Source organism: Oryctolagus cuniculus, chromosome 2, assembly GCF_051225735.1.
Source record: "Oryctolagus cuniculus isolate XC-2025 breed Fujian yellow rabbit chromosome 2, ASM5122573v1, whole genome shotgun sequence".
NCBI lineage: Eukaryota > Metazoa > Chordata > Mammalia > Lagomorpha > Leporidae > Oryctolagus > Oryctolagus cuniculus.
The window spans coordinates 153,936,220-153,963,695 of NC_142868.1; the positions used below are offsets into that span (position 1 = coordinate 153,936,220).

The window sequence follows — 27,476 nt, forward strand, 5'->3', positions numbered from 1 at the left end:
TTTGTTTATAAACAATGATTAATGTATTTATAGTGATTTTTAATGTTTAAAAAGGATTGTATTTACTTCTAAAATATTGTGCTTTTATTTGGAAATTAGAAAATATGTGGTTGGTTTTTTTATTCATGATTTTGATGGTGTTTCATGTAAAAATTGTGTCTATGCTAGGATCTTAAAAAAAACTTTAACTTTTTTTTAAAAATAGTTCAAAGATCATGCTTGTCATTTAAAGTAGTTACACATGCTGTTTACATGAATGATAAGGATAATTATAATTTCTTTATTTGCCATAGAGATAATTTAATTAATTTAAATGATGAAAAAAAGCAATGTTAATGGTGTATCAGTGTTGATATTGTTGCACCTTATTTGCACTTTTCTTTAATGAAATTATCTTGACCCTGATTTTGAGTCAAGTGGCTATGGAAAATGACTACTTGCTAATTAAATTGGATAATACTGGATTTGAAAGATTAGATATGAGGTGGATAATGTTTGACTAAATTACGGTGGATTTGTTTAGATTTAGAGAAAGCAAGTAAAGCTGACTGTTAGGTAAGGTGTTTGCCACAAACTTTAAAGAAAATAATGTATAAGCAGTTGCCATTAAATTATAAGGGATTAAAGCAGTTACATACAGAACATCCCACTGTTACAGCCTCCCAGTCAGTTTATGATAAAGCAAATATGAGTATTCTGAAATTTTGTTTTGGGCCAAGGAAATCCAGTATCTTAGTAACTGGAGACTAAGGCCATTGGCTTTCACTAGGCTTCTCTGCTATGTATTGGCATTTACTTATTAACCACAAAAGGAATGTTATCATAAGGTTCAGAGAGGAAAATTCACACAGTCCTTGATTAAAACTGGAACAAGAAGTTAAGAACTGGGACAAAAACTCATTTTCTGCCCTTCAAAGGAGAGTGGTTGGAGCAGAATTTCCTGAATCATAAATTAATAGCTTCTCATAGGCATTACCATGTAAAAAGAAAGTGAGCACAAATTTTCAGTTTTTAAGGAAATTATGTACAGTTTATTTTGGTTAAGCATGAAATAATTGTTAAATTTTATTGTGCTTAGTTCTGGACCATGTAACTGCTATATTTACATTATCATTTAATTTTTCTAATGACTCTGAAAGGTGAATGTTATTATTACCCCTTATGATGAAAAAAACAGCTCTAACTGTACTGCTAGAAAGAGCAAAACTGGCATTCAAATTCGTATCTGTCTGATTCTAAGCCAAACTTAACCATTGCATGCTCTGCCATGGCTTTCTTTTTCAACTTACCATTACTTTTTTGAACGGGAAATAGAGTATGAGAAAACTCATCCAAAGACTAGTCACTCTGTAGATCCCTTTTGATTTAAAAAAAAAAAAGTATCTTAAATTGTTATCAGGTTTTTTTTTATTATGAATCTCCAAAAATTGGAAAGTGTATAGTGATTATTCATTCCCTCTAAAAATTAGAGAAATATGATCTGGTAGCATCTAGCCTTAACCTTTTATTTTATTTTTAAACAGAAACATTGTTCCCTTCATCTTGAGAGATTACAAGAATCACAAAAGGTCACTATACAGATATCACAGGTTAGAGAGATTGTACCCTTTTCTGGATAAAGAACATAAATCCAATGGTACAGGCCTTATATATAAGAAGGGGTTGAATTGACTTCATTTAGATGAACTAAAACACATTCCCACATAACTCTAGTTCTCTAATGAGTGAAGTGATACTATCAAGTGTTAAAATTAACTTTCTGTTCTTCTAAAGAGTGAAGGGAATTGGAGAAAACATGTAGCTCCACGGCCTTTTGTGACTTGCTTTCTAGAATCATTTATTGATTCAGGGAAGTCAGTTAGTGGCAAGAATAAGTTTTCTGTGTAGCTTTTTCTCAAAAAAGTTGCCAGAGAATCAGCAAACCAAATGTAAAGTTAATGTGAACACAAACATTAGAAAGTAGTAGAATTATTGGTCTCCTGCTTATTGGAAAGACAGTTTGCCATTTTAGAGTTACATTTTTAAAATCTGCATTTAAATTGATCTGTATCTGTCATTTCTTTTGGAAATAGATGGCTCTTAAACCTTGCCTGCATAGTTTGTTATTAAATGGGGTTCTTCAGTAAAAAAGACTAAAAGAAGACCCAAGATCCTGGGCTCTGTTGCCCTGATGGAAATTGTTTACTGAGTATAACAAGAGACAAATGAATTACAGAATCTAAAAGAACAGATAGCCTTGTTATAAGCACTTTGGAAATACCCAGAAGTAAAAACTGTAGCCATGGTTTTTAGGGAACTTTAAATGTAGGTGGAGAGAGATTTGCCTCCTTTTCTGAGCAAACATAGATGTTCTGTAAACCATATTTCTGACTTGCTTAACTTTCTGTGAGAGACAGTGGAACATCTCTCTGATCAGAGAAAATGCTACATGATGGTCATGTTTTTATTCAGAATTCATCTCATGAATTGTTGGTTTCCTCTTCAGTTAACTTTTCTCTGAATAGTTTTGAAATTAAAGAGGATTCCCATTACTCGAAAAATGAGATTATATGTAGCTCTCTTGGTTATAGAACATATTGATTACTTGTATTGAGTTTGCTTTGTGTTTTTGGAATTCCTTTGCAGTTTAGTTCTTTAAGCTTTCAGAGAAGTTGAATAGATTTCTGGACTTTAGAATTTCAAGAAGCTTACAGAAAGGGTCAGGTTGGAACACTGCTTGAAAATTAACTGCTCCCCTCCCCCCCTTTTTGTGAAATTTAGGGTGTTTTTTTTTCCCTCATATATCATACTGTAAGTAGTCCCATTTATTTAAAAATCGGCCATGTATTTAAATCAGTACACATTGGCCTATTTACTAGAACAGAAATGTTGAATGAATTCGTACACGTTTTTGGTCTTGTATATTCACCAAGGTACTTGTATGCTGGAAAATAATCTGTAGTTTTTAATGTTACTTAACTAACTTTGTAAGTAACTGGTCGAAGAAGTGTCTCTTGCCCTTTGAAATATTACTGTGGGCAGTGCCTTGGAGTATTATAGAACTCTTGTCAATTAATTATGGAAACTAATTTATGACAGTTACTGATAGAAGCATACCAGAATTTGGTATGTCTCCAGTTTGTGTTTTGATGTGGAAGCACTATAATAAAAATTACTACTTGACATTTTAAGCCACTGAGCATGCTTCATCTTTGGATTGTTGCCTACTTTGAAGAGATTGAAAGTAATTTGTCCTTTTCCTTATGTCATATTTTTTCATACCAGAGAATGAGCAAAATTAAGGGAAAGGAAAGAGTAGATTAAAGGGTTTAGGTAGTTAACCGTTGGTAGTTGGGTCTGTAAGAAAGAGGAAGATGGTTATACATAAACAGTTAATGTATGAGTGTGTGAGAGTATCTTAGAGATATTCATTAGTTGTATTTGATGTTCTTTAAATACATTGATCTAATTTATCAAATGGCTTTCCCCCCCCAGTTCTGTAGAAAATGTTCTCAAAACACTCGTGAAAAGCTGTCGACCGTAAGTAGCTTCTCAATTTATACAATTTTAATTTTCTGGGGGCTTTTCCTTATCTTTAGTGTGCTTTGAAGAGGAAGTTAAAGGTATAAACACTTCCTGACATTGTGACATTAGACACTGAGCACAGCACAATTTCCAGCTCTTGAACTGATTTTTTTTGGACTTACACATCTAAAAACATTTAATTCACCCTTTATTAAAGTAAGAATATTTTAATTTACATATGATCAAAAGGTTTTCCTTGAGTATTATTAATCAGGTACAAAGTATTTTTCAAAATGAGCATTATGGGTATGGCATTAAAACATGAACAGTGACAAGAAGGTAGTTCATAGTTTTTTTCTCTTTCAGTTGGATTTTTTACTTTATTAAATAAATCTCATTCTTTTAAAGATTACTGTAGATAGAATATAACTTGAATTAAAGTCCAATTTTATATACTTGAACTGTTTTATTGTCTTCAGGCTGTTGTATGACTGTTTTCCTACTTTTAGATGCAATAAGTTCTTTTGAAAATGGAAAGCCCTTTCTTTATATGCTTATGAGTCGCATTTGCTTAAAAAAATAAGCTATTTAATAATCGGATACTTCTTAACTGACCTTTGGTGCTATGTACAGATGTCTTGAGGATATAAGATTTTTCTGTTCTTAAGAGGCTTAACATCTAACTTGAGTCGTAAGCCAACAGATGAATTTCTAGAAATGTAATTTTGTTTTTCATGTGAAAGAGTGAAGAGTGATTTTAGTTAACAAAAATGTTTGAAGATACAGTTAGTTAATAATGCATATAGTCCAAACCTTTAAGTGATTTGGTGGGACTTCTCAACTTCCTTGGAAAATAATTAGAATTTCTCATATGCTCTTCCTTAATTTAAACCTTTTAAGGTGCGCTTAGTAATTATACACCTATGTTCTTTTTGTTTACTTTTGCTTTGTGTGTAAGTGCATACTTAGGTGTTTTTTTTAAGATTTATTATTTGAAAGAGTTACACAGAGAGAGAAAGAGAGGCAGAGAGGGAGAAAGAGGTCTTCCATCCTTGGTTCACTCCCCCGTTGGCCACAGTGGCTGGAGCTGCGCCTATCCTAAGCCAGGAGCCAGGAACTGCTTCTGGGTCTCCCATGTGTGTGCAGGGGCCCAAGGAATTGGGCCATCTTCTACTGCTTTCCCAGGCCATAGCAAAGAGCTAGATTGGAAGTGGAGCAACTGGGACTTAAACCTGCGCCCATATGGGATGCCGGCACCGTAGGTGGCGGCTTTACCCACTAAGCCACAGCGTTGCCCCCCTTGTTTTAATTTATTTGAAAGACAGAGTTAGAGGGGGAGAGACAGTGAAAGAGATCTTCCATCTGCTGGTTCGTTCTCTAGTGGCCACAATGACTAGGGCTGGGCAAGGCAGAAGCCAGGATCCAGGAGCTTCCTGTGGGTATCCATGTGGGTGCAGAGGCCCATCTTTCACTGCTTTTCTAAGTGTAGGGAGCTGGATTGGAAGATGGGCAGCCGGATTCAAACTGGCACCTGTAAGGAATGGCAGCTTTACTCACTACGTCACGTCAGCCCCCACACTTTGAAATTTTTTTTATTATTTATTTGAGAGATAAAGTTACAGACAGAGAGAGTTAGAGACAGAGAGGGAGGTCTTCCATCCACTGGTTCACTCTCTTAAATGGCTGCAATGTCCGAAACTGGGCCATTCCGAAGCTAGGAGCTTCTTCATGTCTCATGTGGGTGCAGGGGCCCACGCACTTCACCCATCTTCTACTGTTTTCCCTGGCCATAGCAGAGAGCTCTATCGGAAGAGGAGCAGCTGGGGCTTGAACCGGCGCCTGTATGGTATGTCGACACCACGGGCAGAGGAATATTCTACTGTGTCACAGCTCCAGCCTCCACACTTAGAATTTTAATTTTGTAAATCCCTAACTCAGGCACACTTCTGTCCATAAGACCAGATCCTCAATACTTTGTTATGTGAGAGGACTTTGGTCCTGTAGCAGTCAATGATTTTTCCAAAGGAGCCAGAGATTTCTGAGCTGGTATTCTCTTTGTCCTTTACTGATGATCTGTTTCTTCCCTGGGCTCAATTCTGTATGACAAGATTTTTTTTATAATTGCAGTTCCATAACACAAATGAAGTAAAAATAGCAACCATACTTATTTAAGTTTGTAACGGATTTAAAGAATATTGTATTTTTATCAACATTACAACATTTTTTGAAAAGTCCCTTGGGGACAGGGGGACAGGTGTTGTGGTACAGCAAGTTAAGCTGCTGCTTGGAAAGCCTGCATGCCAAATCAATGTGCTCATTTGAGTTACAGCTGCTCTACTTCTGGTCTAGCTCTCTGCTAACGTGCCTAGGAGACAGCAGATGATGGCTCAAGTACTTGAGTCCCTGCCATCCACATGGGAGAGACACGGATAGAGTTTTTGGCTCCTGGCTTCTGCCTAGCCCAACCCTAACTATCAGGCCATTTGGGGAGTGCCCCAGTGGATCGAAGATTATCAGTCTCTCTCCCCCGGGGTCCCCCCCCATTTCTGAGACTTTGCCTTTCAAATAAGGAAATATGTATTTTTAAAATTTCCTTACATTAGAGGATAATTTGCATTATCCTAAATGCGATGAAGTATTTATTATACGGCTGTAAAATGGGTGTTTCTTATGGGCTGACTTGACATTTGTGTGTGTGTAACATATCTTATGAAAGCCGTTCCTCTTCTGTTTTGTCAGTCGTATATTGCTATTGCAGAACCTTTAGTCAATAATCAGATACATGAAAACCTTTCTTTTCATTAGATATTTTCCAGCGGATGCCACAGCTGAGATGCTAGAAGAATGGCGGCCTTTAATGTGCCCCTTTGATGTAACAATGCAAAAGGCCATCACTTATTTTGAAATATTTCTTCCTACCTCCCTTCCTCCAGAACTTCATCATAAAGGTTTTAAGTAAGTAACATCAGAAAATACAGATATACAAACTAGTAAAGCAATGATAATTTTTTTAATTTGTAAATCAGCCATTATATTTATTTTTAAAACATGTGAAAGCTAAAACAGTAAAGTAAGATTTTAAATATAAGACTATAATTACTGTATGACAAGCCAAAAAAGATGAGGGCTTTAAGGAATAGAAAAGAAAGGGACACTTGTGAGAATAGGTAGTAATAGGAAACATTATTTTTAAAGAGAAAGGAGGGAGAAACTTGTCAACAGTTGATAGAGCTGGACAACAGTTAACGCAGTAGAAGTTTAATATACGAGATTTAGCATAAGCAAATTGGAAAGGGAATATTCAGACAAGAAATAGTCCTTTGTTCCATTAAGTTTGTAACTTTGAGTATTATTTTTTCTAGGTTGTGTAGTTATCAGTAAGAATAATAGATTAAAAAATTACAAAGGATACCTGGCTTTGAACCACTTTCTATAATCAATTGGTATTCATAACAACATTTTTCTTCTTCAGACTTTGGTTTGATGAATTAATTGGCCTTTGGGTTTCAGTGCAAAATCTCCCACAGTGGGAGGGGGTGAGTATTCAGTTTTTTTCTCCTATACTTTTTTAGGTTGATGATAAATATTAGCACTTTTCAAAAGTTCATGGAAGACGTGTGTGATGAAAAAACTATATATGGATTTCAAAACAATTTTGTACCAAACAAAAGCTCACACACATAGAAAGAAACTTACCTTCTGATTCCCTTTTTCCATGAACATTTTGAAGCGGTTTCATAGGAGTGACTATTCTTTTTTATTTGGTGTATTAGAGAAGTAGACATTTATTTTTTCATTTATTGTGAAATGTATGAAGTATAATACCCTGTTGTTTGTTTCCTTTGGTACTTGCACTAGAATAGTGCTAGACACGCTGAATGTTTTCTGAATATTTGATCTTAAAATTTTCTTTTATCTTTGCATTGTGGTGGTATTTTATTAGTTTCATTTAAAAAAAATTTCAACTGTTGAAATTAAATGGATAATTTTAATTGGGTGACATGAATCAGCTTAAGTTGGGAAGTTTTTAAAAATGAAATCATAAACTATTAAGTTGTGCTAATGATTGCTGAAAATAAATGCATAAGAAGCTTGACTGTGACACTTAAAAACAACAAAAATATTAACTGTCTTTTTGTTTGCTTTCAGCAACTAGTAAATCTCTTTGCTCGGTTGGCCACAGATAATATAGGGTACATAGATTGGGATCCATATGTACCAAAGGTAATTAGAGAAGTGTTTTTTTGCTTCCTAACTCCAGATGCCACTTTAAATGCTTTTTGACTAATTAGTACAAATGTATATCAGGAATTTATAAGGATGTGTCATTTATTTTCAGAAGTTAATTGGAACTTATATGATTTTTATCTAATCTATGCAGGACACAAACTGTAGGTTTTGGAGAAATTTGGAAAGAATTACGTGTATCTTTAACGGTGTCATACACTCATGCCTTCCAGTACATTTTGTGTGTTGGATTGGATTACTGCTTTAGAGTGTTGCCTACTTTTTAGATCACAGTATATATATTCCTATAATAAATAAAGCTAGAGTGTTTCTAGATGCAGTGTTTTGTGACACTGTATCTTCAGTATCATTTCACCAGTGGTAGAATCACATGTGGAGCTTTAGTAAGCCTGGGGTGGGACAACCAAGTGGTTTTGATGTGCATATTGACATTTGAATGGAACCTGGGATCTGCAAAAGGCAAATGCTCTGTTTGCCTTTGCTTGTGTTATCTTACTCTATTGTTGGTCATCTGTTAGAAACTGAGAAAAGTAGTTTTCCTCTACCTTTTGGTAGTTATAACAATATTGAAAATATAAGTTGACTTGTTTTAAAATGCATCTATTAAGTGACTAAAATAAAAATTCTTAGGGGGAAAATCAAGACAACATTAAAATTTTGAGAGGTTAAGTGATCTGCTGGAAGATACTTGTATGTAGGCTTGGACTGTTGTGCATCTTTGGCATAGAAGAGTAGCATAGGAAAAATAATTGAGGTGCATTTAGAGAGGTAGAAAGGAATCAGATTTCAAAATATCTACATTTTACCTTTCATGTTTATAATTATCTCGATTGTTTTTTGGGACATATACCCAGGTGCTTCATTTTCATGTACCTGTGAGTTCAGAGTGTCATACAGTATAGCCGTTGATATTTATATATAATTTTTTTAAAGAATAAATCACATTACTAAACCATATGTAATTCTTTAAAACTCATGATAAAGTGAGAATATATTCAGTAACACTATTAACATCTACTAAGTTATTAAGGAATTATTTTTATACTTATGACTATTTATTCTTATTTTTTTTTCTTTTTAAAGATATTTACAAGAATTCTGAGAAGCTTGAACCTTCCAGTGGGAAGCAGCCAGGTGTTAGTTCCAAGATTTTTAACAAATGCTTACGATATAGGACATGCTGTGATATGGATTACTGCTATGATGGTTTGTAATACCTTATATTTGTCTTACGTAGTTCACCCCTATTTTGTATTACCATACAGAAATTCTGTTTAATCACAGAAGTCTATAGTAATGATTTGGTTGTTCCCTTGATTTTTGGCTTCTGATATTGTTAAGTTCATTTTTCTCAGATCCAAACTGTAATCATAGTGTACCATTTATAAACCTCCCTAACCAATGAAACTTAAAAATGGACCCAAAAGTTGAGTTTTGAAGGTTTCAGAATGTCTTAATATTTTTATAGACAAGGAGCCAGACTCAGATAAATGGAATTTCCAAGGTAGAATTAGAAATTGGGGTTCTGCATATGATCAGAAGCCCCATTACTTATTCACTGTTAATGTTCACATAAAACATTACACCAAACACAAAGCTTCTTAGCAAAGTAATCTCAGTGAAGGGAGAATAATGCAGTGTCAGTTTACTTTATCATTTAGGGAAAGCAAAACAAATCCACAGCTTTAGATTTCAGTGTCATCCTTCAACTAAGAATATAGTAGTAGTAGACTTTCATACAAAGCTACCACAAACCAGTGGCTTAAAACAACAAATATATTGTTCCACAGAATCGAGGTGTCAGCAGGGCCATGCTGTAGGGGAATCCTTCCTTGCTTCTTGAAGCTTCTGGTGGTTGGTTAATGATCTCTGGTGTTTCTTAACTTGCAACTGAAGAACGTGAATTTCTGCCTTCACTGTCACAGGCACTCTCCCGTGTGTATGTCTCTGCCTTCACACAGATGCCTTCTTAGTAGGACACCAGTCATGTTGTTTTAGAGCCTACACTACTCCAGGAGGCCCTCATCTTAAATTAGCGGTACATCTGAGACATCCTATTTCCAAGTGAAGTCAGATTATGAAGTATTGGGTGGGTTAAGACTTCACTAGCTCTTCCTTTTGAGAGAAAAACATAATTTAGCTCCCAGCAATGACAACAACATTATTATAGCACATTCTGGACATCTACTCAAGAGGCAACTCACATGTAATGAGTAAGTCACTGAAAACAAGAATTGCTTTGTGTATCCTTTGCTTCATTTAATTCCCATTGTTCATGAACCTGATTCACTGTAAAAAATATTAACTGCTTTGAAATATGTACAAGTATAGCATCAAATGAGCACAGCTTCTTATATTTTCACTGAGTTTAGGACAAGAAAGATGAGGATTGGGCTGTGGTATGAAAACATTAAAGCATTACTTGTTTATGTCCAAGTAGTAGAAAAACTGTTATGATTTTTTGGCTTGTTGCTCACATGCTATTTCTACAGCTGTCCCCTTGAAATTTTATTCTTTGCTTGACATTACTTGTTTCTGTGGATAAGATAGAATGATTGTTAGTTTACCTCTTAAATTTCATAAAGTGAAAGAAATTAAAGCTCCTCTTGGTTTTTGTTGTCTTATTGTTAAAAAGGGAAATCTTATTTTTCCTCAATATTCAGTAATATTCAATAAAAGCAAAAAACATGTGGATGTTTGCTCTGTTACATAAGCAGTGAATTGAAACTTGTGTTTTGGAGACCACAAGATTAGATGTTTAGTTTCAGCCTTGATTGAGTGAATTTTGCTGTGCTTTCTCACACAGTTCTCATTGTGAACTTTATTTAATGTTAAATTTGAAAAATTTTTTAAAAAATATCAGTGTTGCCAATTACAGTGTCAAAAATTTGAAAGTTGTATGAGTTAATTTGTTGTGGAATTAGGAGCTCTTTGAGTGGTTGCCCAGTTCTAGGGACTAGATTGGGAAACATGAACATGCATTTCATTTCAACAGGAAGGCATATTTCTCTTGTAGGCTGACATTTTATTTTACATCTGTGCTGTTTCTTGACAGATGATCATGAGACAGGAGGTTTTAGAGACCAAGTCGTGTTGTATCCTGGGACTAATCAACTTGATAGGATGAAAACTTGCTTTTTCTCCCAGATTGTGCTGTTTGTTTTGTTTGTTTTTGTTTGGTTATTTTAATAGAATATGTTTTGTCAGTAGATCAAGAAAAAATCTGTCAAGTCATAATGTGGCCACATTAGTTTGATAGTGTTAAACATTTAGAGGTTATTATAAAATACTAGAGTACATTTGTGTGAGTGTGAGTATTCTGTTTCATGTAATGAGAAATTCACTTATTGAGCCATTTAAGAACTACTTTTAATTTGTTGTTACCATTGTTGCTTAATGATAAATTTTACTAAGTAACTTGACCATAAAATATGCTAAGTGGAAAGATACCTTTTAAAATTTTCTAATTTGGTTTAAGTAAGTTGCTCTTATTTTTAGTAAAATGTTTTAAATTGACTTGCATGTGGTTCATCTGGGAATTGTTGTAGAGTCTTTTTCAGAGAATAAGAGGACGAATGTGTACTGTTTTACAGAGATTTATGTACAAGCTTGACCCTGTTGCTCCTTTCAGTTTTACAATATAATATGGCTACTGACATTTTTACTCTTTTTCTGGACAGGGTGGACCAAGTAAGCTAGTGCAAAAACACTTAGCTGGTTTGTTTAACAGCATCACATCTTTTTACCATCCTTCAAATAATGGGCGTTGGCTGGTGAGTATGTTTATATTTGTACTGTAGTACTTGAAGATTTTCAAGATACAGCCATACGTATAAATTGTCTATTCTATGACTTGTAAAAGCATTTTGTTTGCTTCATGTGAAAATATAAACTTTGGCTGGAAGGGGTACTTCAAAAAGTTTGTGGAAAATGGAATTAAAAGATGGGCATATTTTGGTGTAAAAATCCAATACATAAATTTTTTTCCTTCCAAAAGTTCATAGATAATGCATATTATGAGAACTATGATTTTTCTGCAGTAAAATAAACTTATCTTTTGATTCTTTCCACATTTTAAACTATGTTCTGTATTAAGTGATTCAGTTCACATTCATTTACTGTTTCATAGAATGTATGGAGATAAATTATGACAATATTGATGTGGTAATTAGTGACAGAATGTAACATTTTGGCAACAAAATAGCAAAAATGCCACAAAATCATAGAATCATCTTTTCAATATTAACTTACCAGCAATGTTTTGTGGTTTTGCTTTATTTAAGTAGCCTGGTTAAAATGGCTTTTCATAAAATGGAAAATTTAAGAGGTGCTAGAAGAAGTTCTTTTAGAACTGGAACTTCCAACTCAATAGTTAACTTTCAGTAATTCCTTGGTAAAAGTATGTTTATTCTATCTAAGTGTATCATGTAGATTTAATAAGAGGTGTTCGTTTAAAATCCTTTCTCTTAGAGAAAGGAAACTAGCTAGAGCCTTTTGCTTCTGTGTTCCCAGAACAAGTTAATGAAACTACTTCAGCGGTTGCCAAACAGTGTTGTTAGAAGATTGCATCGTGAAAGATACAAGAAGCCCTCTTGGTTGACTCCTGTGCCTGATAGCCATAAGCTCACTGATCAAGATGTTACAGACTTTGTACAATGCATTATTCAGCCTGTCCTCTTGGCTATGTTTAGCAAAACTGGTAGTCTAGAAGCAGCCCAGGCTTTGCAGAATCTTGCACTCATGAGACCTGAGTTAGTAATACCCCCTGTACTTGAAAGGTAAGTGTAGTTTTGCATGTTTTTATTGAAGCCCCTTCATAGTTAGATTATTCTTGATATCTGTTCCTTTTCCTGGCCTCTTCTACTTGGTTGCTTGTCTTTTCGTTATGGCTTCTGTTTTTGTTTCACCATGCTTATTTCTGTTCATAGAGGAGAAATTCATTGATCAGCTTTGAGAACATAGCATTGACTCAGTGATACAGAAGAAAAGTTCATTACCTATTATTTTCCTGAATTATGTAATTTTAAGTATATTTTTTACAGTGTGAATTTCATTGCATTTGTTTAGTTTTGTATATTGAGACAAATAAAAATAGACCTCTACTTGCCAATCATTATCACAGTATAGTCTTATGCTTCTTGAGAGAGAGCTTTCAATTTAAAAAAAAAAATTGAGAGGCAGGCACACACACACACACATATCATATCTGCTAGTATACTTCTCAAAAGTACACATTGGCTTCTGGCTGGGACAGAAGCTAAGAGCCAGGAACTCAATTCAGATCTCCTCTGTGGATGTCAGGAATCCAGTTTTTTTGAGCCATCACCACTGCCTCCCAGGGTCTGCATTAGCAGGAAGCTGGAATCAGCAGAAACCAGCAACCTAGCCCACACAATCTGCTGTAGGACATGGGCATCTTAATTCCTGCCGTTCAGTTTTTGAGCATTCAAGAGCAAACTACTTAAGCTTTCTGTTAGACCTCTGTTACCCAAACTTGAGCCTATGACTTCTCTCAAAATGCCTTTGTCAAAAGTAGAGGAAGGATGTTGATTTATAGAGCTCATAAGGATCTAACAATTGAGTTCCATAACAGTTTGTCCAGGGTTGCTAGTAGAAGAATTCAAATAACATATTTTCTAATCACTGTTGAAACAGGGTAAGTATTGATCCCATTTACTTGAGATAGGTTACCTTGTTAAAGATCTTGACCCAAGTGGGTCTCCATTATCTATAAATTTCACTTGTTCTGTCTCACTGTGTCTGTCTTGACATAAATATTTAAGTTAGATTGTACCTCACTTTCTCAACCTCTTTTTTATGTGTGCATATTATGGCACTGAAACTCTTCCAGCGTGTACAGTTTACTTAAAAAATGGATCATGGGAGGTAGGCAGTTTCTTCTGTTTTCAGCCCTCGGTAATCTTTGCTGCTTGGCTTCCTTCGGATGGCAGAAGCTAGCAGTCAGTGGTAGCTTCCTTGATCCTCCCTGGGAGGGAGGACCTTCTCCTGTCTTCATAGCTGTTTTGCCTGTTTCTGTGTTTTTCTGCTGATCATGAATAATGAGGTACATTTTTAGTCGAAAAAACTTCAACTAACATTAACTTAGGTTTGAATGTTTTTCATCCTAGTTATAAATCCTCCTTTTTCCCCCATCTGAAATATAATGCACTTTCCTTTATTGCTTACCTTTGCTGTATAAGAATAATTTGAAATGACTGTATTCTAGACTTAAGATTCTCAGAAGTAAAATTACTAAGAGTGGATTGGCTCTTAAATAATGAACAGTCAAATCTTCCCCCTGGTTTATTTACTCTGGGGTTAGGAATATTCTGATAACTGATTTGCAATTTTAAAAGACAAATCGTTTTGAAAATTATGCAATAGGAGGAATTTCAGCTTTTTTCCTGAGATTGTTTTTCCTATGAAATGGAAGATTATTTGTAGTTTATTATTCCTGATAATTTAGCATTCACTGGCCATCGGATTAGTATGATGCAAATAGTATAATACAAGTAACGCAGTCTACAAGTTTATGCCCTTTGTCACTGTGGATTTTGCATGGAGAAAGGTAGCAAGATAGCAAGGGGTTGGAGAGGCATGCAATAGTCTTGATATACCTTTTCATCATCTAAATTCTTGTGCTGACCGTAAATCTTTAAATGAAATTGCAACTTATGAATTTATTATATTTAATGTTTTAAAATTTTGTTTTCAACCTGTAGAACATACCCTGCACTAGAGACATTAACAGAACCTCACCAGCTCACAGCTACTTTAAGTTGTGTAATTGGAGTAGCCCGCAGCTTGGTATCAGGGGGCAGGTGGTTTCCTGAAGGTCCAACACACATGCTACCTCTGTTGATGAGAGCATTGCCTGGGGTGGATCCAAATGACTTTAGTAAATGCATGGTAAGTGTATTGATGGTTTAATTTGTTGTTTTGAAGTTTTAATTCTGTTAATGGACATGTTTTTAATTTCTCTTAAAAATACTCTAGAATACAGTTCAATATAAAATCTGCTAAATGGTAACACAGATTGTTTCTAGATATTAATTTTAGTTCTGTGGGCAACTGCTCTGTATAATGCCTTCCTTTAAAAGTAAATTGATATATATAACCTGTATGTATTTAGTGATCATATGATGCCTTAAAGCTCATTACTATTTTTCTTAAATGCATATGATAAAAATCATAGTATATGATCATTTGCACTTCCTTTTATCTACTGCAAGAGGATGTGATGAACAGTTACTAGATGTATGTAATATATCAGATCCTGTTTGTACATGTCTTCTTGGACTTACCACTTTGTTCATCTTCCCTCTTATCTAGTCTGTAGCTTCTGCATTAGCAGTTAGTTCCTTCCTTCCGTCCTTCCTTCCTTGCTTTCCTCCTTTCCTTTCTTCTTTCTCCTTTCTCTCTCCTGTTTCTGTCTTTGTCTTTCTTAGTTACTTATTTGAAAGGCAGAGTTATAGACAGGCAGTGATAAAGTTCTTCCATCCGCTGGTTTAGTCCCCAAATGCCCAAAATGACCAGAGCTGGGCCAATCTGATATGAAGCCAGGAGCCTGGAGCTTATTCTGGGTCTCCCACATGGGTGCAGCGTCCCAAGGACTTGGGCCACCCTCTGCTGCTTTCCCAGGAGCATTAGCAGTGAGCTGGATCGTATGTGGAGCAGTGGAGACTCAACCGGCGCCCATAGGGGATGCCGACACTACAAGTGGCAGCTTTACCTGCTATGCCACAGTGCCGACCCCTAGCAGTTTCTGTTTAATCTTATTTCCTGTGAAATTTTTAGGTGGTAGACAGAGTAACTTATAATTGACAAAAAGTTAGAAAACTTTGTGTTGAAATTTTAACAGATAAGGGGGCCAACACCGTGGAGCAGTAGGTTAATCCTCCACCTGTGGAGCGGGCATCCCATATGGGCGCCGGTTCTAGTCCTGGCTGCTCCTCTTCCAATCCAGCTCTCTGCTATGGCGTGGGAAAGCAGTAGAAGATGGCCAAAATCCTTGGGCCACTGCACCTGTATGAGAGACCAGGAAGAAGCTCCTGCCTCCAGATCGGTGCAGCCCTGTCCATTGCAGCTATTTGGGAAATGAATCAATGGAAGGAAGACCTTTCTCTGTCTCTACCTCTCACTGTCTGTAACTCTACCTCTCAAATAAGTAAATAAAATCTTTAATAAAAAAAAGAAATCTAACAGATAAGTGTATGAAAACAAATTCACTATAATTTCATTTTTTAAATTTATTTATTTGAAAAAGCAGAGTTACAGAGAGGCAGAGAGAGGTCCTCCATCTGCTGGTTCACTCCCCAAATGGTAGCAACATCTGGAGCTGGGCTGATCCAAACCCAGGAGCCAGGAACTTCTTCCGGGTCTCCCATGTGGATGCAGGGAGCCAAGCACTTGGGCCATCCTCTACTGCTTTCCCAGGCCATAGCAGAGAACTTGATCCGAAGTGGAGCAGCCGGGACTCAAACCAGTGCCCATATGGGATGCCAGCACTGCAGGTGGTGGTTTTACCCACTATAACACAGTGCCAGCCCCACTATAATTTCATTATTAAAGCAAAATCTAGTTAATCATGAGGAATATATAAATGTTTAATTCCAGAGGAAATATATAAAGATTTTGGAATTTCCCTCAAAATAATTTATTTGGATACTTTATTGTAGTTTATGGTATACATGTATTGAATGAGAATTAAGTAACATGGAAAATCCTTTGCATCTTCCTGTAGATCACATTCCAGTTTATAGCAACATTTTCTACTCTGGTGCCTTTAGTGGATTGTTCATCTGTACTACAAGAAAGAAATGACCTCACAGAAGTAAGGATATTTTCTGGTTATCAAATGGTTAACCAAGTTGTTTTTTTCCCCAAATTCTAATCATTACTTTATTTATTTATTTATTTATTTATTTATTTATTTATTTTGACAGGCAGAGTGGACAGTGAGAGAGAGACAGAGAGAAAGGTCTTCCTTTTGCCGTTGGTTCACCCTCCAATGGCCGCCGTGCTGCGGCCAGCACACTGCGCTGATCCGAAGCCAGGAGCCAGGTGCTTCTCCTGGTCTCCCATGGGGTGCAGGGCCCAAGGACTTGGGCCATCCTCCACTGCCCTCCCGGGCCACAGCAGAGAGCTGGCCTGGAAGAGGGGCAACCGGGACAGAATCCGGCGCCCCGACTGGGACTAGAACCCAGTGTGCCGGCACCGCAAGGCAGAGGATTAGCCTATTGAGCGACGGCGCCGGCCCTAATCATTACTTTATATGCACAGTAATATGTCATAGTTTAAAAACAACTTTGAATAGATTCTATAAAATAAAGTTACTGTTTTGTGATTAGAATGATACAAATGGAAAGCCAGGCCTTCGTTGGTAAGATTGTGTATAAAACACTCACCACAGCCAGATCAAAAGTAGGCCAATACTATAAACAGCTGACACCTGGAGGAGTATTTCAATTTCGTTTCACTTCTCAGTGAAAAGTGTGTTGTTAAGCAGAAGTGGTATCCATCATGATATAGTGCGAATACATCTGTCTGGGGATTGATAGAATGAATAGAGATTTTCTTTTTCTTTTCTTGACAGGCAGAGTTAGACAGTGAGAGAGAGACAGAGAGAAAGGTCTTCCTTCCATTGGTTCACCCCCCAAATTGCTGCTACGGCCGGCGCGCTGTGCCGATCCGAAGCCAGGAGGCAGGTGGTTCCTCCTGGTCTCTTATGCGGGTGCAGGGCCCAAGGATTTGGGCCATCCTCCACTGCCTTCCCAGGCCACAGCAGAGAGCTGGCCTGGAAGAGGAGCAACCGGGACAGAATCCGGCGCCCCAACTGGGACTAGAACCCTGGGTGCCGGCGCCACAGGCTGAGGATTAGCCAAGTGAGCCGCGGCGCCTGCCATGAAGAGATTTTCTTCATTTCTTTCTAGTTCTGTTAAAACTATTGTGGCATATCCATCAAAATAACTTACTTAGATACTTCATTTTATTTATTGTTCTCTATTGCAAAAATGTTTTTTCCTGATTTTCATTATTTGGGTGTTTAAGTAATGACATTTTTGTTTTATAAAAGATTTGTTAGTTATTTGAAAGAGCTACACAGAGAGATAAGGAGAGGCAGAGAGTTCTTCGATCCACTGGTTCATTCCACATTGGCCACCATGGCCGGAGCTGCACCGATCCAAAGCCAGTAGCCAGGAGCTTTTTCCAGGTCTCCCACATGGTGCAGGGGCCCAAGGAGTTGGGCCATCTTCTACTGTTTCCCCAGGTCATAACAGAGAGCTGGATTCAGAATTGGAGCAACTAGGACCGAACTGTAGTCCATATGGTGTGTCAGCACTGCAGGCAGTGGCTTTACCTGCTACAACACAGTGCCGGCCCCAGTAATGAGATTTTGATCTTTACATATATACCAGCATTTTGAAAACTTAATTGACAATAAAGATAGTTCTCTGTTGGTAGCTTTTTGACGTATTGTTTATTTTGATCCTAAGAACATAGTAGATCAGATCAAGTTCTAAATAATTTTGCAGTGATAATGCTCTTTGTCACAGTACCCAATAGAATTTACTGTTAGATTCATTTGTCAGATGATAACTTATTATTAGTTGAGTAAAATATAAAGCTTTTCATAATTTTTGTCTATTTGTCTATTTGTTTGTTACAGGTAGAACGAGAACTTTGTTCAGCCACAGCTGAATTTGAGGATTTCGTCTTACAGTTTATGGACAGGTGAGCTTGTAGCCCAGATCTGTCCTGTCTTTTATTCAAGAAAATGAATGTCCTGTCCTATTACCTCTGGTTTTCTCCCTGTGTTGTCGTGACCTCAATTAGCCGTTTTTAGTTGCTAAAATTGTACTTTGTTTGGATTATTTAGATGCTTTGGACTTATAGAAAGTAGCACATTGGAGCAAACAAGAGAAGAAACAGAAACTGAAAAAATGACTCACTTGGAGAGTTTGGTCGAATTAGGTCTGTCTTCTACATTTAGTACAATCCTCACACAATGTTCCAAAGAAATATTTATGGTAAGAGAGTGTTGCTACAAAAAATTAACTTCCAGTCTTTTGGTTTTATTTAATGTCTTAAAATTGAATTTTAGGTTAGTTCAAGTGTGTATATCATATCATGTCTGTTTATCCTTTCTAGCCATACTAAAGATTAAAAAGGATATGCACTTGAGCCTCATTATTCATAAATTCTTTATTTTCATATGCACTTACTTGCACAAATTTATTAGTAGCCCCAAAAGTCAATGCTTTTATTAGAACAACAGTGGAGTGGCCAAAAGCTTGAGTTACCTGATGCACATATTCCCAGCTGAGGTGGAACAAGGTAGCAGGCACTCTGCTTTCTTGTTCCACTGTTCCTAAACAAGTGTCCTTTTTGTGATCTGTTCACTGCCTCCTTTTTCAAACTTGTGTTCTTTTCATTGATGATTTCACTATTTAAAACATATTAAAAGTAGATCCCCAAAAGGTTAATGTTTAAGTGAGGGCTAATGTTTCTAAGCTTAAAAGAATTGGGCTGTGTCAAGATTTATCAAATAGGAGTTACAGTGCTGTTGACTCTGTGTTCAATGTTAATGAATCAAAAATATGTTAAAAGTTGTCTATACGGGCTGGCATGTGGCAGGTAAAGCCTCTGCCTCTAATTCAAGTGTTCCATATGGATACTGGTTCCATTCCTGAATATTCCACTTCCATTCTAGCTGCCTGCTGATGTGCCTGGAAAAGCGGTGGAAAGATAGCCAAATCCATGGGCCCCTGCTGTCCATCTGGGAAACAGGGAAGAAACTACTGGCTGTTTTGGCCATCTGGGAAGTGGGCCAGCTTATGAAGGGTCTCGCTCTCTCCTATGCTGTCTCTGTAGCTCTGCCTTTCAAATAAATGAAATCTTTAAAAAAAAATAAAAAGTTGTCAGGGCCTGTGCTGTGCTGTGTGGTATATGGGTTAAGCCACTGCCTGCAGCAGTGGCATCCATGTGGGAACTGGTCAAATCCCTGCTGCTCCACTTTTGCTCTGGCTCCCTGCAAATGCACCTAGGAGTAGAGGACCACCCAAGTGCTTGGGCTCCTGCACCCATGTGGGAGACCTGGAAGAAGCTCCTGGCCCCTGGCTTCAGCCTGGCCCAGCCCCCCCGCTGTTGTGGCCACTTGGGGAGTGAACAAGCAGATAGAAGATCTCTCGCTGTCTCTCTCCCCTCCTTGCCCTCTCTGTAACTCTGCCTTTCAAATAAATAAAAACTAAATTTTTTAAAAAGTTGTCAGTAAACAAACACACTTAAAACAAGGTTATGTACCCATCAATTGTTAACCATATTGTGACCAGAGGTTCACAGGAACCTAATCCTGTATTTCCCTTAACAACAGTGGTTCAGTATTTGCTAACTGCATGTTCACGGCAACTGTAGAACCTAACTGCTGCAAGTAACAAGAAATTATTGTGAAATTTTACAATTAAAATAATTATCTGGGAGAGATGTTTGGGAGTTTTAAAGACAGTGAAAGAAAGAGATCGATCTTCCAACTGCTAGTTCATTAGCCAAATGGCTACAATGGATAGTGTTAGGCCAAGCTGAATCCAGCAGCCTGCCACTTTGCTGGATCTCACACGTGGGAGACAGGGGCCCGGCTACTTGGACCATCATCTGCTTTTTTTCCAGAAAAGAGCTAGATCAGAAACAGAGTAGCTGGGCTTGAACCAGCACTCCAATATGGGATGTTTGCACAATGGATGCCCCCGTTTATGTTTTCACATGATAGAAATTAAATCCTAGGGGCTGATGCTGTGGCGTATGGGTAAGGCATCACCTGGGGCCCAACATGCCATTTGGGTGCTGGTTTAAGTCCTGGCTGTTCCACTTCAGATCAGCTCTGTGCTAATGTACCTGGGAAAGCAGCAGAAGATTGCCCAGATGCTTGGGTCCCTGCACCCACAGGGAGGTCTAGAGGAAGCTCCTGCTTCCTGGCTTTGGACCAGCTCAGCTTTGGCTGTTTCAGTCATCTTGGGAGTGAACCAGTGGATAAAAGACCTCTCTCTTTCCCTCCATCTCTTTGAAACTCTGCCTTTCAAGTAAATAAATAAATCTTTAAAAAAAAAAAAATCCTAAATATATCAGTATCAGTCTGGCTAATTGTGAAGGGTTAGAAATAGTTGTTCTCAGGGCCGGCACCGTGGCTCACTTGGTTAATCCTCCACCTGCGGCGCCAGCATCCCATATGGGTGCAGGGGTTCTAGTCCTGGTTGCTCTTCTTCCAGTCCAGCTCTTTGCTCTGGCCATGGAGGGCAGTGGGGGATGGCTCAAGTGCTTGGGCCCCTGCACGTGCATGAGAGACCAAGAAGAAGCACCTGGCTCCTGCCTTGGGATCAGGTGCAGCGCAGGCCGTGGCGGCTATTTGGGGAGTGAACCAACGGAAGGAAGACCTTTATCTATCTCTGTCTGTCTCTCTTTCTCTCTCTCATTGTCTATAACTCTACCTGTCAAATAAATTTAAAAAAAAAGTTGTTTTCATAAAGGCATTTGATGAACATTAATTTATCTGATACTGGTTGGTACTTTTTAGGTACAGTATGATTTCTTTTTGACAGGCAGAATTAGTGAGAGACAGAGAGAAAGGTCTTCCTTTTTTCCATTGGTTCACCCCCCAAAATGGCCGCCATAGCCGGCACACTGTGGCCGGTGTGCTGTGCCCATCCGAAGCCAGGAGCCAGGTGCTTCTCCTGGTCTCCCATGCGGGTGCAGGGCCTGAGCACTTGGGCCATCCTCCACTGCCTTCCTGGGCCACAGCAGAGAGCTGGACAGGAAGAGGAGCAACCAGGACAAAACCCGGCGCCCCAACTGGGACTAGAACCCTGGGTACTGGCGCCGCAGGCGGAGGATTAGCCTAGTGAGCCATGGCGCCAGCCATGTACAGTATGATCTATGATTTTTAACACCACATTTTATTTATGTTTCTTATCCCTTCATGTGATATTATCACTGTTAAATATATTAATACTGGTTAAAAGTTAGACTGGCAGTCCGGCACTTGGTGTAGTAGTTAAGACACTTGCATCCCATATTGGAGTACCTGGATTCAATACCTGACTCCAGCTTCCAGTGCAGAATATGGGAGGCAGTGATGATATCTGTAGTAATTGAGTTTTTGCCATCCGTGTGAGAAGACTTGGATTGAGTTCCTAGCTTTGGAGTCAGCCCAGCACTGGCCACCTGAGGCATTTGGGGAGTGAGCCGCTGAGGATGGTCGCCCCCTCTGTCTCCCTTTTTGTTTGTCAAATAAATAAGTTTAAATAAAGCTAAATTGCCTTATAGCTATGTGAACTATTTGTCTATGTTTAAAAAATGAACATTAATCATCTCTTGTTTAACTGAAAGTTGTTTATTGAAAACTATGATTGTTAACCCAGGTTAAGACCTCATTCTTTCATTCACCAAGTGAGTTAAAAATCTGCATGATCATGAAATTAAATAGACTGCTTAAAGTCTTTTAGGGTTGGAATAATTGTTTTTAGTTACTAGATTGACAATTATAAGTCTTAAATACTCTTTAAAAATCACTTTATTAAATTGGATTAACCAACAAGATAATTAAAAAGCAATTTGTGTCCACCAGCTACAATTTTTTGAGTAGGTTTCTGTACTAAGTAAATCCTGTACATCAGATGTTTAAAGTTAGATCAGCTGTGAAGATTGTAGACCCAAATGCAAATTTAACAAGCAAATCCTAATAAAAGCATATGGTTAAAAATTACTTGGTTATTTTGGGTATGTGCTGAATGTTCATCATTTTCTTTTCTGGTCAATAACTTGTTTAGTTGTCTAAAAAATGCTGATTGAACTTTCTCCTTATGTTTCTTAACAGGTAGCCCTTCAGAAGGTTTTTAATTTTTCTATTTCACATATATTTGAAACAAGAGTAGCAGGCCGCATGGTTGCAGACATGTGCCGTGCTGCTGTAAAGGTGAGTTGTGTTTTTTTAAAAATCAGTTAATGACTCAGTAACTAACATGTCTATACAGCAAATTATTTCAGACATTATACTTGTTATTTTTTTCATTCTTTGTTATTTCTATACATCAGATGTTATATTCTTGTTATACTTTAACTACACAATTTTTATTCACTACCGAAAATAGTACTAGTATATGTTTTGTGAGTGTTCAATATTTGCCTTTTCAAAAGAACCTAATTTATACAAACATGTTTTCAGTGCTGCCCAGAAGAAGCTCTGAAGCTTTTTGTACCACACTGCTGCAGTGTTATAACTCAGCTAACAACAAGTAAGTCAAAAGGTCTTTACAATTTTAGGTAAAATTTTTTTCTTGGTTTTTAGAAGTTTGTTAATGACAATAGACTCATTAAACTGTGCAGTGTTTTACTTAAACAGTTTTGCAGGGGATTGGAATTACCCCTAAAAGAGATAGCATCCAGGGTAACTGGTAGCTTAGAAATTTTAATTGATTATATTGATACTTTCATACAAAAATCCTCTATAGAGAGTACCTTCAAAAATAACATTTATTTCATGCAATGTAGGGGAGCAGAAATCCTTGCTCATAGGCTTATTTTCTTGAAAATTGAATTTCCCCCTCCTGTTGAAGCCAGTTCTCCTTCATAAAGAAGAAATGAAAAGTCTCTCTTAAAGAGACTTTTCTCAGCATTAGAAATATTAAATAGAAATACTAAATATGGATATTTTTAGTTGAATGTGTAGCTTTTCTCCCTGATAATATTTTGCCATTTTTAGATGATGATGTATTGAATGAAGAAGAGTTAGATAAGGAGTTACTATGGAATCTTCAACTTTTGTCTGAGGTATTGTAAATCTTTGGATTAAGAAAATACTAATATGAGAATGTTACTTGGTCTTAAGATTTACCCCATGGGGCTGATATTATGGTACTGTGGGTTAAAGCTGTGGCTTGTGACACTGGTATCCCGTAACAGAGTACTGGTTTGAGTCTCAACTGCTGGTTTCTGATCCATCTCTCTGCTAATGTGTCTGGGAAAGAAGCAGAGGATGGCCCAAATACTTGACTCCTGCCAATCACAGGGAAGACCCAGATGGAGTTCCAGGCTCCCGCCTTCAGACTGCACAGCCCTGGCAGATTTGGGGAGTGAACCAGAGGATGAAAGACCTCTTTCTCTTTTTCTCTCCCTCCCTCTCTGTCACTCTGCTTTTCAAATAAATAAATAAATCTTAAAAAAATATGTTGGTGGGAAGACAGAATTAGAAGTTTATAAAAAGAAAAAAAAGTATTTAACCCTTTCTGACAAAGGGCTAAAACATAAAAATTTTGAAAATTGGTTTATGCCTGCAGAATGTGAGAATTTCTCATACTCTTGTGTTCAGAGAAATCAAAGGAGCATGGTAATTGTTGATTACTACATGTCCAACTATCTTCTTGATTTTTTTACAGATTAATTTTAATGTGAGTAACATTAATTGAAAGCTTATAATTGGGAATTTTTTCCATCTACATTTTAAATTTGGCCATCAGTCAAACTTTATTTTCTTTTATGAAATTAGTCCATAATTTGGGGCTAGTGTTGTGGCATAGTGGGTGAATTTGCAGCCTGCAATGCCAGGTTCTAGTCTCAGGTGCTCTGTGTATAGTCCAGGTCCATGCTAATGTGCCTGGGAAAGTAGCAGAGCGTGTCTCAACTGCTTGGCCCCCTGCACCCACATGGGAGACCCTAAGGAGGCTCCTGGCTCCTGGCTCCGCTCTGGCCCAGCCCTGGCCATTGCAGCCATTGGGGAGAGAATCAATGGATAGAAGGTCTCTGTCTCTGTCTTGCCCTCTCTCTCTGTAACTCTGCCTTTCAACTAAATAGAAATCTTTAAAAACAAAAAAGAAAAGAAATTAGTCAAGAATTTAATTTTGTCTGTTTAAGGAGATAACATTCCTTTGAAAACTTTGTTACTGTGGTACATGAAAACATAACTCAGAAAATGTGTTTTCACTTTAAAAACAGTTATTAGAACATAATTAATAATTGTAAAATAAGTTGAAGTTATTTTTAAAAATACTATTTTAGTATATACCTCAGTAGCCATACATGGAACTTTGTATTGATTATTGATTCTTGATCTTTTAATTATAACATCCCCACCTAATTTTTTTCTTTTTAGATTACTCGAGTAGATGGGAAGAAGTTGCTTCTTTATAGGGAGCAGCTTGTAAAGATTCTCCAAAGAACCCTACATTTAACCTGTAAGCAGGGTTACACTCTGTCTTGTAACCTTTTGCATCATCTTCTTCGTTCTACTACACTTATCTACCCTACAGAATACTGCAGTGTGCCAGGAGGCTTTGACAAGCCTCCCTCTGAATACTTTCCTATCAAGGCAAGCATTTTCAATAATTCAGTATTCATGGATATATTGGGTTCCTTTTCTAAGAGATTCAAATATTTTTTCTTGTTTTGTTTAAAGAAGCCAGTTTGGTTTTTTAAGGTATACTATTAAAACTATTATTAAGCTGGTGCCACGGCTCACTAGGCTAATCCTCTGCCTTGTGGCACCGGCACATCGGGTTCTAGTCCTGGTCGGGGCGCCGGATTCTGTCCCGGTTGTCCCTCTTCCAGGCCAGCTCTCTGCTGTGGCCAGGGAGTGCAGTTGAGGATGGCCCAAGTGCTTGGGCCCTGCACCCCATGGGAGACCAGAATAAGTACCTGGCTCCTGCCATTGGATCAGCGCGGTGCACCGGCCGCAGTGCGTTGGCAGCGGCGGCCATTGGAGGGTGAACCAACGGCAAAGGAAGACCTTTCTCTCTGTCTTCTCTCTCACTGTCCACTCTGCCTGTCAAAAAAACAAAAAAACAAAAAAAAAACAACTATTATTAGAATGTATTATATTTATACTGTATGACTTTGTGTGGAGCTAAAACTCAGGATTTCTTTTCTATTTGCATGTAAAACAAATTGTATGCCATATCTAACCTCTTTAGTTCCATATAATTTTATTGCTAAGTTAAATAGCCTCATGTAAACTTACTGTCATGTTGCACTGTTAAAGTGTACTCATTGACTGGCTTTTCAGGGAAACTTTCCAGGAGTGACAATGAAGGAGTAGTAGTTTTTTATGTCACTTTTTTACATGTTATTTGCTAAATTAGGTTTGTGTTATTTACACATTCCTGTGGAACCTTTTACATTGTATATGTGTGTTCTTTTCCATGTCTCAACTTGTAAAACAGTTGCTCTTCTTCTCTAGGACTGGGGTAAACCTGGGGACTTGTGGAATCTTGGAATTCAGTGGCATGTTCCTTCAGAAGAAGAAGTGTCTTTCGCCTTCTATGTGTTGGACTCTTTTCTTCAGCCTGAGCTCACGAAACTCCAACATTGTGGGGATGGAGAACTTGAAATGTCTAGGTTAGTTTTCTTTTATAATCAGTGTCATTTGGTTGCTGGCTAAACAGTTTTTTGTGCCTTTAATCTCTAGCATATATATTTTTTTCAATGTGTGATTTGAAAATCTGCCATAATACGCTTAGAAAATCCTTTGTCAAATTTTGTTGACAGTATTACAACATTTAGATATTTTAAGTAGAAAAACTGGGATTTTTCGTGCCATTTCTAGGAGAAACTGTCTCCTACTTCTATTTCTCTTGTGTATCTTTTGGAAAGTATATATAGGTATGCCCCTTTGAAAGAAACTCTTGTTTTACTAGACTCAGATTTTTTTTTTAGGCTGTTTCTTTTTAGTAATTCACTTTGGTGATCTTTATGTTACTTAAGGAAATATCTCTAGGAGGTTGTTTTATTGAGTCCCTTGGGTGTTTAGCAAAAAATAGTTATTTGAAAGCATTAGGTTTTTATAGTTTGAATCTTTATTTCTGAAATAATAGTAAGAAAATTAGTATGTACCAGAAGTCTTTAATAAGCAAATTCAGAAGGAATGGACTTGGTAGAAACACACTATTTTCCCTTTTTGTACATGGTAGTGATTGTGGTAAAAGCAATTCAGAATTGCTTCACAAGGAGAATTTCTATTGTGGTTTATTATTTAGAATCTGATTAAATGTAAATAGGTTTGATATTAGTAATAATGATCTCTAGTGACCCTATATTATTGAGATGGTACACTGTTTCTTTGCCTTAATTTTGTATATTCTCTTTGTGAAGTATTTTTACCTTGTCCTAGCCTCTAAAGTCTTGTTAAATGGAGATTAGAAATCTAAAATACGGAAACATCTTTTCTAGAGATGATATTCTACAGAGTTTGACCATAGTGCACAACTGTTTAATTGGCTCAGGAAACCTCCTACCTCCGTTGAAAGGAGAGCCAGTTACCAACTTGTAAGTAAAAATGACTACTCTACATATTTTACTATTTTGCTTTTTGGTATATATTTTAAGTCTTACTCAGTAAGTTACTTAACTGGTTTCACTATTGCTGTTGTTTCTGTATCACTTCAACCTTTTTATTGTCATTGTTAGGTCAGAAGTACTTGCAAAAATTAGAAGTTTAGAGCCGGCGCCGCGGCTCAATAGGCTAATCCTCCACCTAGCGGCACCGGCACACAGGGTTCTAGTCCCGGTTGGGGCGCCGGATTCTGTCCCGGTTGCCCCTCTTCCAGGCCAGCTCTCTGCTGTGGCCAGGGAGTGCAGTGGAGGATGGCCCAAGTGCTTTGGCCCTGCACCCCATGGGAGACCAGGATAAGTACCTGGCTCCTGGCTTCCGGATCAGCGCGGTGCGCTGGCCGCAGCGCGGTGGC

General features: G+C 37.5%; 1 protein-coding gene across 9 annotated transcripts in view; it reads left to right on the forward strand.

Annotated features, from left to right (window-relative positions):
- PSME4 (proteasome activator subunit 4) overlaps window positions 1–27,476 on the forward strand; it is a 102,705-nt gene that overhangs the window by 27,743 nt on the left and 47,486 nt on the right. For 4 of the 9 annotated variants that reach the window (XM_051842887.3, XM_051842886.3, XM_089327654.1 and 1 more), the window contains exons 4-21: window positions 1,524–1,589; window positions 3,475–3,519; window positions 6,310–6,459; window positions 6,977–7,040; window positions 7,654–7,728; window positions 8,836–8,958; window positions 11,433–11,525; window positions 12,265–12,530; window positions 14,475–14,661; window positions 16,496–16,585; window positions 18,422–18,486; window positions 18,632–18,782; window positions 22,619–22,717; window positions 22,967–23,036; window positions 23,504–23,571; window positions 24,890–25,105; window positions 25,973–26,130; window positions 26,962–27,057. In XM_051842887.3, coding sequence (XP_051698847.1) covers window positions 1,524–1,589; window positions 3,475–3,519; window positions 6,310–6,459; window positions 6,977–7,040; window positions 7,654–7,728; window positions 8,836–8,958; window positions 11,433–11,525; window positions 12,265–12,530; window positions 14,475–14,661; window positions 16,496–16,585; window positions 18,422–18,486; window positions 18,632–18,782; window positions 22,619–22,717; window positions 22,967–23,036; window positions 23,504–23,571; window positions 24,890–25,105; window positions 25,973–26,130; window positions 26,962–27,057 — 2,082 coding nt within the window. Of the gene's footprint in view, window positions 1–1,523; window positions 1,590–3,474; window positions 3,520–6,309; window positions 6,460–6,976; window positions 7,041–7,653; window positions 7,729–8,835; window positions 8,959–11,432; window positions 11,526–12,264; window positions 12,531–14,474; window positions 14,662–16,495; window positions 16,586–18,421; window positions 18,487–18,631; window positions 18,783–22,618; window positions 22,718–22,966; window positions 23,037–23,503; window positions 23,572–24,889; window positions 25,106–25,972; window positions 26,131–26,961; window positions 27,058–27,476 lie in introns of those variants that run through there. The other 5 variants (XM_070069121.2, XM_051842888.3, XM_089327655.1 and 2 more) reach the window with 2 other exon arrangements.